Source organism: Scardinius erythrophthalmus, assembly GCF_964197995.2.
Source record: "Scardinius erythrophthalmus genome assembly, chromosome: 20".
In the NCBI taxonomy this organism is placed as follows: domain Eukaryota; kingdom Metazoa; phylum Chordata; class Actinopteri; order Cypriniformes; family Leuciscidae; genus Scardinius; species Scardinius erythrophthalmus.
The window spans coordinates 16620731-16636291 of NC_138240.1; the positions used below are offsets into that span (position 1 = coordinate 16620731).

Sequence of the window (15561 nt, forward strand, 5' to 3'; positions counted from 1 at the left end):
AAGGCTGAAGAATCTTACTCAATTTAATTTACACTTAGAAAATATTTAGCCGAGATCAAAATGAGATTGAATAAATAAAAACATCAGAATCGTCGTCTATCAATGTGCATAACCAAGAATAACATTTTCACATTTCAACGAGATATCAGGAATTATAGGCTACCACAAACAATGGAAATGTTTCTCCATAGATTCTTAGTAAACTCACAATCCCAAAACAGCTGTGACAAATCTTCAAGGGTAGGCTACCACAGAAGGAGCAATTTACATCAAAGTCGTCAGAAATAAACCTTTGTAAAAACATTTTGTAGGATAGCACCGTTGTATCATTTTATAACACAATTCTTTTGTTGTGTTTTATTGCATTTAATATCCCAGCAGGGCCACTGCACCTGTGTGCCGTCTTTAAATGACGCTCACGCAGGTATCTTGCGTCACGCGCAGATGCGGAAACGCGGAAGCAACATTCCACGTCACTTGAGGTGGATTTAGCGCGAGCGAGCCAGGATTCTGACAGGATAATTTAGCGCTTGCTTTGACGTGAAACTCGCCGGATGTGATGCCACGAGCATTTAGGCTTTACGCTCAAACTGACAGCGAACGGAATATCTGCGGCTTGTAAACGGAGGATTCGTCTCAAGGTAATGTTTGTGTGCGGAGCTGTACTGCGGTCAGAGCTCTTGCAGCAGGCGGCTGCTGAATGTCGCTGTTTTATTGGTTATTCAGTGTTTCCTGACGCCGTGTCCATCAGTGAGGATGATATGATGGCTATTTATAATAATTATAGGTCTGTAGTCCGCAATTGCTGAGTCTAAAACATAGCGAGTTACCTAAATAGGAAGCATTTTTGGACACCGTAGAAGTGCTAAGATTCCCAAATATGATAAACGCGGTGAGAAATGCTGTTTAGAGAGTCAGCTCGCATCAGCTTGTTGTAGGTTATGGGCCCTTTTTGCTTTGATTCACTGATCATCGCACTTTATGGATATTCTTGCTTTCTTTGCATCGTTTCTCAGATTTTATTTCAGCTTAATTACTTATTTGATTTTTTTTCCTAGCGTATAACGCCTCTAAATGTTATGCACCTGTCTCCAAAAAAACTTGATTATTATAGGTTTTGTGTTATTATCTTTTTTTTTATTATTACATAAAAGTTCACTGAATTGGTCTGTTGTTTATTACACTGGCATTATCATGATTATTAAGTTATCTAAAAATGATTAAGTGTGCTCTAGTCTTTGTCATTACCCATTAAAACACATCAGGTCAATCAAGCTAAGTAATGCTGTCAAGGGTGTATCTCCAACCGTCACTACTGTATTATGGGGTGTGTAGGCCTACATGTTTTGTAAATTTGTCAGAGGGAACACCTTCACTCTAACTTTACTGTGATTTTCAGTAAAGACAATACTGGCAGTAGGTCATTACAGTGTGCTTAATGTGCTGAAATTAATTGTGCTCAGCAAACAGTAATGCAGCCCTACTGCATTTTTCCCTTGTGGATCTAAATCTTTGTGTCTGTGGGAATTTTTGCCTACCAGATACAGTGAATGCAGTGAGTTTTACCAGCCATTTATTTTTTAAATTAACCAATGAACTGATACAGCATTTTAGTTCAGATTTATTTCTACATTTGAGGAACAAAAAGTGACACTGTGGCTGACCTTATACGTGGATGTTGCTGACCTATTTTTCATGGTGATTCCGTGTCCGCTGTTGTTTTTGGAACCCATTTTAGGTTAGCCAAAAAGTTGTAGGCTAATACAGTATTTTCCCTTTCCCCAAATAATACAAGAATAATACAAGAACAATAATTAACAAAACATTGTTTTATCACTTTTCTTTTTTTCTTTATTTGTTTTAGAAATATTAGACATTTTAATAATATTTTAAATTATCTGGAATTGTGCAAATGTCAAAATCAAGTGAACCTGGGGTGCGTTTGCATTTATAATAGTCGTTCGATATACATTTTTTTTCTTTTTTGTGTGTTTTTTTTTTTTAAGTGGCTGAGCTGATATCTTACTGTGCAGGGTGACTGATATACACTTTACTGTTAAGAATTAATTCTGCTCTGAGGAACCAGCGGTACTAAACATTATGCCTCTTGCCAACTTTGCCTCAGCCTGGTCATCAATCTGGAAAAAAATTGGTTAGTTCATCAAGATCTAGTTTCTGTTTCTAAACAACAAAGTTCTTGTCAAATGAGGCATGTTGCCTGCCTTAGTGGCTGCCTGCCTGGTAAAGAATCCAAAATGACCTCAATTATTTGGCTGGTGGTAACTTCCATTCCTGATTGTGTCTGTTTATTCAGGCCATCATGCTAATGCTGATTGTCTTTTTTTCTTGTCTGCAGAGGGTCTGATTTGGTGTTCGATCTTCATGGGCGAATCAGGGTCACGGCGCTCCACCCTGGTCTCCAGGCTTCCCATCTTCAGACGTAGTGTGGGAAAGAGACAGGACTCGCTCCCGTCCTCGCCCTCCTCCGGTGGTGTCGGCAATGGCGTCCACACTTCCTCTCCCTCCAGCACGAACTCTAGCTCCAGCAGCACAGGCAAACGCCGCAGCCTATTCCGCACTCCGTCTCTCAGCTTCCACTGCAAGAGGAACAGCGACCCGACCCAGCTCAGCCTGGACAATAGCAGCCAGGGGTCTGAAGTCATCTTTCGAGAGAGTTGCATCTCAAAGACACGACATTCGTTCGGATTCGGCGGACACAAGAAGAAGATCCCCCGATCTCAGACGGAAAACCTTGAGAAAACATCGGCCAACCGCAGTGTGTTCATTAACTGCATCAGCTCACGGACGAACGAGGGAGATGATTCAGGGTTCCTCGATGACGTGAGCAGCAAGAGGTCTTCTAAGCATAAGAAGATGCTGCCTAAGTCCTTCTCAGCTCACCAACGGTTTTCCAAGAACTCATCCAATGTTCTGGACCAGGGTAAAGGTCAGGATAGTACAGAAGAGCCTCCTAAAACTGGTACCCCAGGTTCCTGGCCTGGAGAATTGGCTGAGAGTTCTCTACAGTCGCCCATGATCTCAGAAGACCGCACCACAGCAATCACGCCATCAGATTTCGTTCACGCCACCGAAGACTCTGTCTCGGAAGTGGACGCTTTGCCGGCTCCCAGTCCAGCTGCTCCACCCGAAAACTTTAGCCAAGCTGTTTCTACCTCGCAGGTGTCCCTCACCCCAGCCCAGGCCACCACGGAAAAGCCCTTACTGCCAGATACCAGCCACACAGCCAACACACAGTGCGAGAGCACAACTGCCCGTACGGAACCAGTAACACTTCAGACAGTGAAAGAGGTGAACCCTGACACTTATCCTAATGCAAATGCTAACCCTGAGCAGTCAGAGGCCAGTGAGATTGAACAAGCTCCAGAATTGAGTGAGGAAAGCAGCTCCAATCCTGACACTCGTGAGAGGAGGTCCAGGAACGCTGTTCTCATCCAGCAGGCAGGAAGGTCATCGGGCCTGAGCAAACTGGAGACCAGGCCAAGCCACCTAAGAAAGCCACACACAGGTAATGTCAGTGAACTCAGTTGCTGTTTTGAGTTTTTATAGAGGCTATTTTCTGTTTTAAGACATATTGAGGGAAATTATTCACCTGCATGTGACAAAGCAAAAACAAGTTAATCTTTGATCTTCAAACCAGTTCCTCTAAAGTATTCCAGAGAGCTGTGTAATATGCTGATTGAGAAGTCTGTTACTGCTGAGAAATATTAAACATCAGAACACAAATTACATTTATGCCCTTATGTATTGAGCTATAAAGGCACTGCATAACATGTAGCCTTAAACTGAATGTGTAACTGATCAGTTCTAGAACTATGAAAGCTTTTATAAACGCACACAAAAACTGGGAACCCCCTCCTATAACAATGTGTTATGCTTCAGTTTGGCTGCATTTTTCTTATGACCCATGTTTTCTCTTTTTCGTAAATTATACTTTTACTTTGTGAGTGCTTTCACTCCAGAGTGCCCGTGGCTTAGAAGGTTTATGGGAAACTAACCAGCTCCACAGTATTGAATTTCTTCTAGTGGTGACTTGATATTGGCTTTACTACGGATCCTCTTGCAGGAGAGAGTAAACTCTACACTCTGTGTTCATTTACAATTATTGGCTTGGGGTGATTCATTAATATTCATGCCAATGATTAAGCTATTTTTAAGGATATTAAGATGTTTTATTCATACTCTCGTATTTTTATATAAGCGGAAAGATGTCTGGATGTAGTTAAATCTGTTTACCATGTTGACAGCAGATTATTGTGATTCTTGGTTTAATTTGCTAGAAATTTTAGTTGTGTTTTGCATGTTGTTTCCTTGTGAATATATTTACAGTAATCAGTATTATTGGGTCTGTTCTGTACATCACTGTATTTTCTTTGCAGTGTATATTTGTGTCAATAGGATCCAGGCTTTTAATTGTTTGATACTGTACTTGACTGTACTAAAAACAAAAGTATTGATGTTTTGCTGAACTGTTTCACCTATCTGTGTTGTTTAGCTTTTGATATCTGGTTTAAGAGATGAAAATAATTTTATGCAAATCTGGTGCAGTAGGTTGGTGAATTATAGTTTGTGCCCCAGGCTTAACTTTTTTGCTAGATGCATTACGTATTCTTCAGATTGTGATCACAACCTAATTGAGGTCTGTCTCTGTACACAACAAGATACTGAAGACATTTTAATAATTTGGAGGAAACTTGGCAACAGTTGTTTTAATTTTTAATTTTTTTTCCACTTGAATATTGTTTTCCATAGAAGTGCAATTTAAAGCCATTCATAAGTATTTTCTGTAACACTTATAATAACTTGCATATAAAATGTATAACTCATGTTTTCTGTTTTAATATATTTTACTGAGTCTTCAGCAGCCATTACTCCAGTCTGTCTGTCACATGATCCATCAGAAATCATTTTAATATGCTGATTTTGGTGCTCAAGAAACTTTTGTAACATTATAAATGCCTTAGTGTCACGTTTTGATCAATTTCATGCATTCTTGCTGAATAAAAGCTCCGCAAAAGTATTACAAACTTTTGAATGATAGGATATACAAATATTTATGTGTACATAAAATTATTAATTATATTATATACCGGTAAATAAAAATGTGTTTTTTTTTCTCTTCTTTTTTTTACTGATATTTGCTTATAGGAGATACTTATGTTTTTATATTATACTATTTTTAAATATTTTATTGGTAACACTTTACAGTAAGGTCTCTCATTTGTTAACATTAGTTAAAGGAACACTCTGACTTTTTGGGACTTTAGCTTATTCACAGTATCCCCCAGAGTTAGATAAGTCCATACATACCTTTTTCATTTCTGTGCGTTCTGTAAGTGTTATTTGACGCACCCACCGCTAGCCTAGCTTAGCACAAAGACTGGATGTAAATGGATAATGGTAGCATACTAATCCCAATAAGTGACAAAATAATGCAAACATTTTCCTATTTACATGTTGTGATCTGTATAGTCACAGCGTGTACAAATAACAAGGCTATATGAGACAAGGACCATTTTTAATCGTATAAATACTGGGAACTATATTCTCACTAGGCGTAGGAGCACAGCTACTTGGGTGGAGTGATTAGCGCAGCACACGAGACGCCCTGTTGATGGTTCCGTAAACAAATTAGCCACTCCGCCTAGTGAGAATATAGTTCCCAGTATTTATCCGATTAAATATGGTCTCTGTCTCATATAGCCTTGTTATTTGTACACGCTGTGACTATACAGATCACAACATGTAAATAGGAAAATGTTTGCATTATTTTGTCACTTATTGGGATTAGTATGCTACCTTATCCATTTACATCCAGTCTTTGTGCTAAGCTAGGCTAGCGGTGGGTGCGTCAAATAACACTTACAGAACGCACAGAAATGAAAAAGGTATGTATGGACTTATCTAACTCTGGGGGATACTGTGAATAAGCTAAAGTCCCAAAAAGTCGGAGTGTTCCTTTAATGTATTAACTAACATGAAGTAATAGCTAATGAGCAATACATTTGTTATCCTGAAGAAGGCTGTGTATGTGAAATGTGTATATCTACACTTTTAACTGTTTTTAACGATTTAGCCCAGTTATTTAAAGGCTTTTTAGTTCACATAAGTGCCTTGGACTATTTCATCTTAATAATTTGATGTCCACCTCCAGTTTATCCAATGAGCACCAGTGGCTACGTAAAGACACCTGTGTAGCACTCTCTGCTTTTGTTGTTTTGTAAGAGTTCAACACATATCTTTGAGGGCTTGAACAAAGCCGCACGACGTCTCCATTAATTCACTGTTACGTAACATTTTCATTTATATATGTGATGTTGCACTTAGTGCTGTGTTGTGCACGTGTTTTAGTTTTGTTTTCTTCTTCCATCTGTCTCTTCGCCTGTTAGAGCGCACAGGTGCAGTGAGTTACGTTCGTCAGAGGTGGAGTGATGGTGGTGTTCCCGCGGAGAGTATTTAAGCCGTCTGGAAGTTCACTCCACGAGTTCTCTTCTTCTCCCGGCTCAAGTGATAAATTGACTTTGTGTTGCCAACTCAGGCTCTGTGTGTTCCATATCAAGTAAACATTGACTATTTCGTTTTGTGTACAAGACCACTAGTCTTCGTGCTGAATGGAGACTCATCTAGGGAGGAGGGTGTCTGTCACTGTGGTGCTTACTTTCTTTCTAAACCCTGCATTTTGTTCAGAACTAAAGTTTCCAAATTCCTTGTGCAGGTCTGACAGGAAGCTGTGATGGAGCAGCTTTGTCAGACTATGTAACATTCATGTAGTAGTTTAATGTTTGAATCGTTATCGAATTGCGATTCATTCAATTCTTTGCATTTTAAAACGATTATTGACTGAAATATACCATTCACGATTCAAAAATCCATGTTTCAAGATCGATGCATTTGCATTGTCAGGTTTCGTAATTGATGCATCGACAAAACGAGTGAATCGTTACTCCCCTGGTGCCTACTAATGAGATTTGTAGTAAATTATGAATTGTCTTTGTTATTGTACACATTCCAGAACTGCTTCATAACTCGGTACTGTTGGCCATTTATCTCTTTGTTTTGCCTCTGTTTTTGTGTTTATTTCTGTATTTATTTCTGTCTCTAATCTATGTGTTGTATCCTTCGCAGTGTCCATGTGCAGCAGCGTGAGCCCATACCATGAGGTGATGCGCATGGAGAGACGTCTACGGTCGGCCTCTGAGGGCGCAGGAGAACCCAGACTTCACCTCAACCTCAGGGATCCTCACTGCATGGAGGGCCACACTTTATACAAGCAGAGAACCAGTTCCTCATCTTCTAAATTGGGCAGCCTGGTAAGTATGAATGCGATTTCACTGCTCAAACTCACATTTTCAAGAACTGGCTGTAGTTGAATTGGTTTATTTGATCTAAATATGTGTCTCTGAAAACCAACGATGTAGACTCTCTGCGTCTTCCGAGGGATTAAATTCCCACCCAGCGATATAATCGCAGTGCTTAATTAAACAGACAAATCCTCTCACACCATTTTAGCCAGCAGGTCAGCAAGGCCAGTATCCACTGGCCACTTTCCCTGAACTTTCATCTGACCATGTAGAGTGCCACCTAAATGTATTCAACCATCTGCATGTTCGTGTCATATCCTGTAGGCTCAAGCAAAAATAAACCCTCCCAATCATTACCTATGATCCACTAGAAGTGTGTGGCGGTGTTTCTGTCTACAGAGACACTGCCCTGTGCCTGTATTTTGTTATATTCTTCTTGAATTGCTGTGCTCGGGATGTTTCTGGGCTGCAGCCATCGGCCAATAACGACGCGCTGCGCAGCTGAGGACGGGACTTTTTCATCTGTGTATGAAGCTCTGGAAACTCTACTAAGTTCTCCTGTCTCTACACGAAAACAATTCGCTAATATTGCTATTGGCTTATTGACTGCATTCTGTGACTCAACAGTTTATTAAGCATTGTAATTGCGTTTTTATGATGACACATAATTATAGTTTATTAGCAAGCTACACTGACAGCCAGTCATTTAACTATTAGCATACCTGTTCTTACACACACACACACACACACACACACAAATGCAATTTATGCATGAACACAATATTAGTTTTCTTTTGCAAAATACCTCAAATAGGTCATCACTCATCTTCCTGTATTGAGGCAGTATTGTGTCAGAACTTGGACCTGAAGAAAAAGAACAATTGAATCAACTCTGAGAAGTAATTAAAAAGCCCAAAGCAGAAGATGGATATAAGAACATTTCCAAATCGTTGAATATGCTGTGAAGTACAGTTAAATCAATAATTACGAAATGGGAAAGTATGGCACTGCTGTGAATCTGCCTAGAACATACTGTCCTCAAAAAACTGAGCGAGCTTGCGAGAAGTCTTGTGATCCTTCATTGTAACCTAATGACTTAGTCTCATGGATTCTCATTCCTCATTCAAAATGTTATGGTTGTAAAACATATTGTTCACATTGTCCAATAGTTTGAACCTTTTGTCTGCTGCAATCTTATTAAAGCCACCATCTGTTTATTAAAAGCAGACACCAGAAAATTCCTATCCTTTAATCTTTCCACAAGACCTCACAATAAACCTGTGGATTATGCATAATAACATGCGCATTGCTCACAACAGGACATTTAAAGTCCAACAGAGATTGTGTTGAAAAGCCTGTAGTGGTGAGGTTTTCACTGAGAACAAATACTCCTAACTGTTAGCATGCTGAAGCACAGCACACTTTGAGCATGCTAAACCACTTTTTCAATAAATTGTGTCTTTTAAATATTTAAAAACCAATTCTGAAAACATTCACTAGTTGACTTAACTAGTTGGTTATTAAATGTCTAATAGGATAGTCAACCATACTGGCCCATGCCTATTCACTTGAAAAAAGTAGCTTGCTACTTTAAAATGGGGACATCCCGATAATTTTTTTTTCTATTTGAATGTTTTTTTGAAATGTTTTTGAAAACTTTCAGCATCCATTATTCCAGTCTTTAGTGTCACATATTTCTTCAGAAATTATTCTAATATCCTGTTTTTGGTGAAAACTGCTTAATAAAATGGAAATCTTTTGTAACATTTAAATGTCTTTTGTGTCCCTTTTGATTAGTTGAATCCTTGATTAATAAAAGTATTAATTTCTTTCCAAAAAAAAAAAAAACTTGCCTACCCCAAAGTGAATGGGTGTGCAGTTAAGTTAGAAGTGACTATTTTTAGTTGGTGCCGGTCATTGGTGTCATAGGGCTAGCAGATAAATCAAAACAATTAACCTTCAGAGAGCTTTTATGTTGAATGGACAACCCTTACAGGAAAACATTGTTTCAACCAGTAACAAGAAACAATTGCTCATACTTTTGGCTAGTTCCTACAAAGTCATAAAGCTTTTGTTTTGTTTCTGAATACTGTAGTCTGCACCTGCACAGCTTGAGGCCAAACTAATTGCTCTTGTTTTCCAGCACAGTGGAGGAAAACGCCATATCCTGTGTTATTGTTCTTTAATGCTTGCTAAGGTGCCACTGCTAATTTGTCATCAAATCATGTGCTGTGCAAAATTTGTGAGTGAAGTTTACCTTCACTGTGGCTGTGGGCTGACCTGACCTTTTCAGTTACATTCTCCTGTTTGCCAGTTGAGGCTACGTCCTGTAGCAGCATGTCTGATCAAGGGTTTGCCAACAGATGTGGGAAATCTTAGGGAACATGCTTCATGTTTTTGGTTGAGTTTGAGGATCCTGATTCTTGTATTTTTGATGCTGTGCCTGATAAAGATAAAGAGATATATAAGCCCACATTTTAATTGAAGGATGAAATGGATTAGTTGAAGGAAAATCCCCTCCTACGGTGCAATCGTTCTGCAATCGATGGCTCCAGTCAAAGTTCAGAGAAAGGGCAGCTTTTTGCGTTGTGCTTGCTGTATGAAAGAATGAACATTGTAATCCATGATGTCCGGTTGGCTAACGAATCAGTCTTGAATCCTTAACTCACATTTAAATAAATCAGTGAGACACACTTACTGGTCTGTGAGTCATTTTCAAAATGAACTTAAGCACTTTTATTGTTCCCCATTAAAAACTGCATTTTTTTTTCCTGTTTGTAGATTCTCTAAGTTAACTCTGATCGCCAAAGAATGTAAATGGTCATTAACATACTTTTTTATGAGGCAGACACACACAACTTTTTTTTGTGTAAACACAAAGACATGCAGGAAAAGGGAAGTGTTCCATTGTCATAGTGAGAATTTGTGGTCATGCTCACTGCTCTCAAGGGAAGCATGCCATTCACTACTCTTCTAATGTTCTTCAAACATTAACATTTGAGGAACTACAGTAGTTTCCAGTTTCTGTGATCTTTAGCCAGCGTGCTTGTAAATCACATAAGCATTGTTCTGTAATTTTGCGTTGCCTTCTGCAGCTTAATTTGCATCTAGATGGTGCTTGTTTGATACATCCTTATTATTTTATATCAACCTTCATGAGTATAGCAGGAGAACTTGGTCTTACTGATGAATGAAACAGTGTTGGAGTGTGTTTCCCCAAAGCATCGTTAGCCAACTATGGCCACAAGTTTCATTGTTACCAGCATAGTTCAAAGATTTGTTTTTTCCCAAAACCATAGTTCCAACGAACATTGACAAACAGCATCGCAAATTTGTGTGGTTGGTTAACTTGGTTAACACAGCTCTCAACCTGTGGTTAGAAGCATAGTTTCTTGTTAGTATGATGTGGACTTGCATAGATTCTGCTCTTGAGCAAAATAAACAAGCAAAATGCAGTACATTCTGTATCTTTCATTCCACATACTGTATATACAAATTCCATTCTACAACTTTTGGTTTCTCAAGAGAACTAAAGCGCTGTTTTTGAAGAGTACGTAGCTCTAGTAGTGTCGGACGTGCCGGAGTTCTCCAATGATGCATTGTACAATGCTGATTAAGCAGCGAGTTATGTCGCTGTATGGGTTTTACTTAAGAGAAAGCTGCCTTATTGAATCAGGTCTTATTTTGCTCAATACATTGTGGCCTAGACTTGAAATGAGCATTATCTGTTTAATTGAGGTCGTCTCAAGGTTGTCGCATTGAAATTGCATGTACAGACCTGCTGTACAACTAACTTTTGATTTTTTCCATTAGTTTCCACCTTAGCTTCAATAGTTTGAGCACATGAGTAAAAACGATTAGATTGGTGTGTGTGTGTGTGTGTGTGTGTGTGTGTGTGTGGTCTGAAACAGAGCATATGTGTGTGTGTGTGTGTGGTCTGAAACAGAGCATATAATAGATATAATTAACAATAATAGAATATAATACAGAATTGGAATAAACCCACTAACTAAATGGATACACATAGTAAATATAGCATAAACCCTTCCATAAACGATAATCAGCATTGACATGTAAATATACAAACACAATCAAATGACTACTTCTGTGACCTTCACTTCTTCTAAAGTGTCCTTTAAACAACAACATATTAGTATGCCAAGCATTATTTATATATGTATAAATAATGCTTGGCATATGTACTGATGACAAAAGAGGATTTGATCTGATTCAAAGACGCCTCCACGAAACCCTTCCTCACATCTCACTAAACGGTGCAACTCCACTATTGCACACAAGAAGCATAAACCTCTCATGCGCGGCCTCTCATGCATACATATACATATACATATACATATACATATACATATACATAGAGAGCGTATCCTTGCATAACCTGCCAATGTGTAACATGTTGTTTTCTGAAACACCAAGTGAGGAAAAGTTGTTCACATTGGCATTGAACTGTTTTGACCTTTTTGTCAAGAGGATATTTCATTAATGAGTAAAGCATGTTTTCTCCTGACATTGACATGAAAAGATCAGAAAAATCAATCTGAACATCAGGAAATTGAGAGTGAGTCACACCAAATGTCAGCTCTCTGTTACCTTCTCAATCCCTTAGAAATAAATGCTTGAAGGAAAGACCATCTCATCATCATCCCCCCCCCCGCCCGCCCGCCCCCCCCCCCCCCCCCCCGCAACGTGAACATTTTTATCGAGCACTGGCAGTTTTTGTTCTTTGTGCTCCTGTTGTCATATCTGTGTCTGTTGGTTGTGATCTCGTTGGTTGAGACTACATAATTATGCTCAAAAACGACCTGTTTGGCCATTTATGTTCACAAGGACATTTTATGAACCATGACACTGTTCTTCTTTAATATTTCTAAATAAGGTTAAACAGGATAAGGTGTCTGAACAGGTCGCCGATTAAGGCGGTTCACTTCATCAGTATTACACTCTTACTGAGATTGTTACAGTAGTGATGTATTATGTTCATTTTGTCATTTGGCATCGTAATATTTCAAAGAGGTAAAGGCCACACCATTTCATATCCTGAGAGTCTTAATTAGGCGCCCAGCGACCCTTTAATTTCTAGCAAAGTCAAAGTTAAGGCATTTCTGTTCTGATGCACTATCCAGTCCTTTGCTCTGTCCTGCTTAATTAGCCAAAGAGCTGCGCTTCTCCACTTTAATAGAACATAATAGCTGCTCTTTTGCCTTTTTGTCTTTTACGTGCACTTTTAAATAAGATAAGCCTCAAATACTCCATATTAGAGCTTTGCTGAGTCTGGCTTGTTTGCTAGAATAAAGGACCTTGTTTTTTCTTTTTAATATACATAATTTTTAATCTGAGATGTTTTTTTCATATTGGGCACAAGATGGCAGTCTGACACTTTGAAAAGCAGCACTCAAAGGTCTACTTTGGTTTGTGCGATATCCAGGTTTTCTGCTTCTTGTGTGCAATAGTGGAGTTGCGCTGTTTAGTCAGATGTGAGGAAGGGTTTCTGTGGAGGCGTCTTTGAATCAGATCAAATCCTCTTTTGTCATCAGTCTTTAACAAACAGACCATGACACACAGCTGGAGGTTTGGGCTGAATTTAAGAAAGTCATTAGTCACTTCTTACTGCAAACTAGATACATTAAATGTGTCATAACTAGTAAAATACCTATCTTGTATAGGCACTAGGTCTCAACAGTAAAAAAATTTGGTCATTAGATTTTTGATCTAATGACTGCATGTCATTTTGATCTAATGACGGCTGCACCATGAAAAATGTATGTACAAAATGTAGTATGTTTATAGGTTTTCCACTAAATAAATAAATAAAAATATACATACATTATTTTCAGCTCTTATTGCAAATTAAAAAGATTTTTATACACAGATTTAAATAAATTAAATTAAATATTAAAAATATTAAAATGATAAATTACATAAAATAAAATATTTATAATTTTAATATTTTATAAATGTATTTTAATCTGTTTATAAAAATATTTTTAAAAATAAAATAATCCATTCTAAATATATGTACAATAGTCTATATAATTAATTACATATATGAATATATTTGTAACTACATACAATGTAACAGCATACAATGTAAAATGGGATACTGGACCATCCTCATTGAGCCCTCTTAAGCTAAATGTTTTATTTTGACCCTTGCATCATTTTTTTTTTCCTCCTTTTCCAGGATGTTTTGAATAACCTTGGCTCCTCTGAGTTGGATGAGGATGACCTGATGCTGGATCTTGACCTCTCTGATGATCAGCGAGCTCACCATGGTATGTTTTCCCCAGACTCTAGTTGCTCTCTCCTTTTGCTTCAGACTCTGCAACATGTATTATGACATTTAATTCTCATTCATATTCATGCTGTTAAATCTCTGAATGTCTTGTTATTGAAATTACACATTCTTATAATAGCTACTTTGCTTGAAGAAATGATTTTTGCCGTAGATTAAAAAAAAAAAAGATGAGACCTTATTCCCCCACCTCTCTCCGTGCCCCCAATTTCAGCCGAAGAAGACTTGGGCTAGTCTTCAGATTTTAATATCTTGTAAAATATTACACCGTTAAGTTATGCATGCATGCATTTGTGGATTAGTCATATAGTCATTTTAATTTTCCAAAATGTTCTGATAGTTTTCTGGAGGAGTTACATCAGCACTTAAGACGCTACACGTTAACATGCACCACAGGCAAAGCCTCTAGACAGATAAACTCTGCGGATGTCATTGCTGATATTTGCTAAGGCATTTTTTTTTGCAAGAGAAGTAAATATCGCAGCGCTTGTGCATAAAGTCATTTTGGCATGAATAGTGGTTCTCATCTGGTTTTGCTTCAGGACCCAGATTTGCACATTGGACAAGTGACAACCTGAAAAAGTACTACATTTTGTTTGTATAAATAAAATAAACCCTTTATTTCAAGGAAATAAAGAAAGTTGAAGCTTGTTATTATACAGAGGCTTTTTTCTCCTTGATTTGCTATTACAGTCTCACAGGAAGATTCCAGTCAATCCCTTGCATCATGCCTCAACCTGCTGCCCTCACCCCTGGAGGCCTCCACCGACCGGACCCCTAGAAGAGAGCCCAGGGAGCCCCCACTCAGGTACCGTTTCCTTACTGGAGCTTCACTGCGAACCTTTAAATTTCACAGACACACTGTGAACATGAATGCTTCGATAGGGGGGATAATGTAACATGCCCACTTTAATGACTCGGTAATGGGTTTACCTTGTTGCAAACCACACAATGAACGTTCAATTGCTTCATAAACTGTATAGAATTGCAGAGCTCAACAATAATGATTTTTCTGCTGGCCCAGTCAGATTTGTAATTCAGATTGTTACTTACCTGTCAAAGTCTCTTAATCTTTCCAAGGCTGCATTTATTTGAATTTTTTTTTTTAGCAGCCATTACTCCAGTCTTCAGTGTTCCTTTAAAAATCATTCTAATATGCTGATTTGCACCACAAGTAACATGTTTCTTATTATTATCAGTAATGAAAAATAGAAACCATGGTAGAACAGGGTTTCTCAAATCTGGCCCTGAAGGGCTGCTTCAGGGTGACTAAAGGCCGAAATGACAAACAAAACGAATATAAAAAGAAAAAGGGATAAATTAAATGACCTAGTCAAACAGCAAAATAAAATACAGTTGGCTTAGCTAACTCCCTATAAAAAAAACAAAGCACAAACAAGTTCACCCAAAGAAAGCTGCTGGACAGGAGAAAGATCCAGGAGCTCACAACCAGAAATGAGCTCTCCATCGAGTGTCAGGTGCATTCTTATAAAGACCACGTCTCGACTGAACAGCCAATGGCGGTTGTGCACCCCATCATCTGACAACCTATCAGAAGTCAAAGACAGAACAAGAAAGAAAAGGGAGAGAGAGAAAAAAACACAGCTCAACAACACAAATACAAGTAACGCAGGTCGTAACACTGGTTTAGAGCATAAAGCAGCTTTTATTTCTTTTGATAAATTTAATGTCTTCCTGGAAAAAAAAAAAACTTTTAAATATATTATGTATGTGTCAGTAAACAAACTAAGTTGCTTTTTCTTATTTAGTGTTATTTTACATTTATAAGCTATTTAATATTAAACAAATATTTAGTATTTAACAATTTAATTAAGTTGTAGTAAGCTGCATTGCAGTAAGCTGAAAAGGGCAAGTGACAGATCCGAATATCTCTCAGCTTTGGCCTGAACTGTTGGGACGTTTTCCTATCGT

General features: G+C 38.2%; 1 protein-coding gene across 6 annotated transcripts in view; it reads left to right on the forward strand.

Moving 5' to 3' along the window:
• The first annotated feature begins 433 nt into the window (after positions 1-433).
• Positions 434-15561, forward strand: part of ccser1 (coiled-coil serine-rich protein 1) — a 78887-nt gene continuing 63759 nt past the window's right edge. For all 6 annotated transcript variants that reach the window (XR_014028974.1, XM_081349512.1, XM_081349515.1 and 3 more), the window contains exons 1-5: positions 434-641; positions 2357-3526; positions 7144-7328; positions 13519-13609; positions 14323-14437. Coding sequence is in view for 5 of the 6 variants with exons in the window: in XM_081349512.1 (XP_081205638.1) it covers positions 2383-3526; positions 7144-7328; positions 13519-13609; positions 14323-14437 (1535 nt within the window). In the remaining variant the exon portion in view is untranslated. The remainder of the gene's footprint in view (positions 642-2356; positions 3527-7143; positions 7329-13518; positions 13610-14322; positions 14438-15561) is intronic.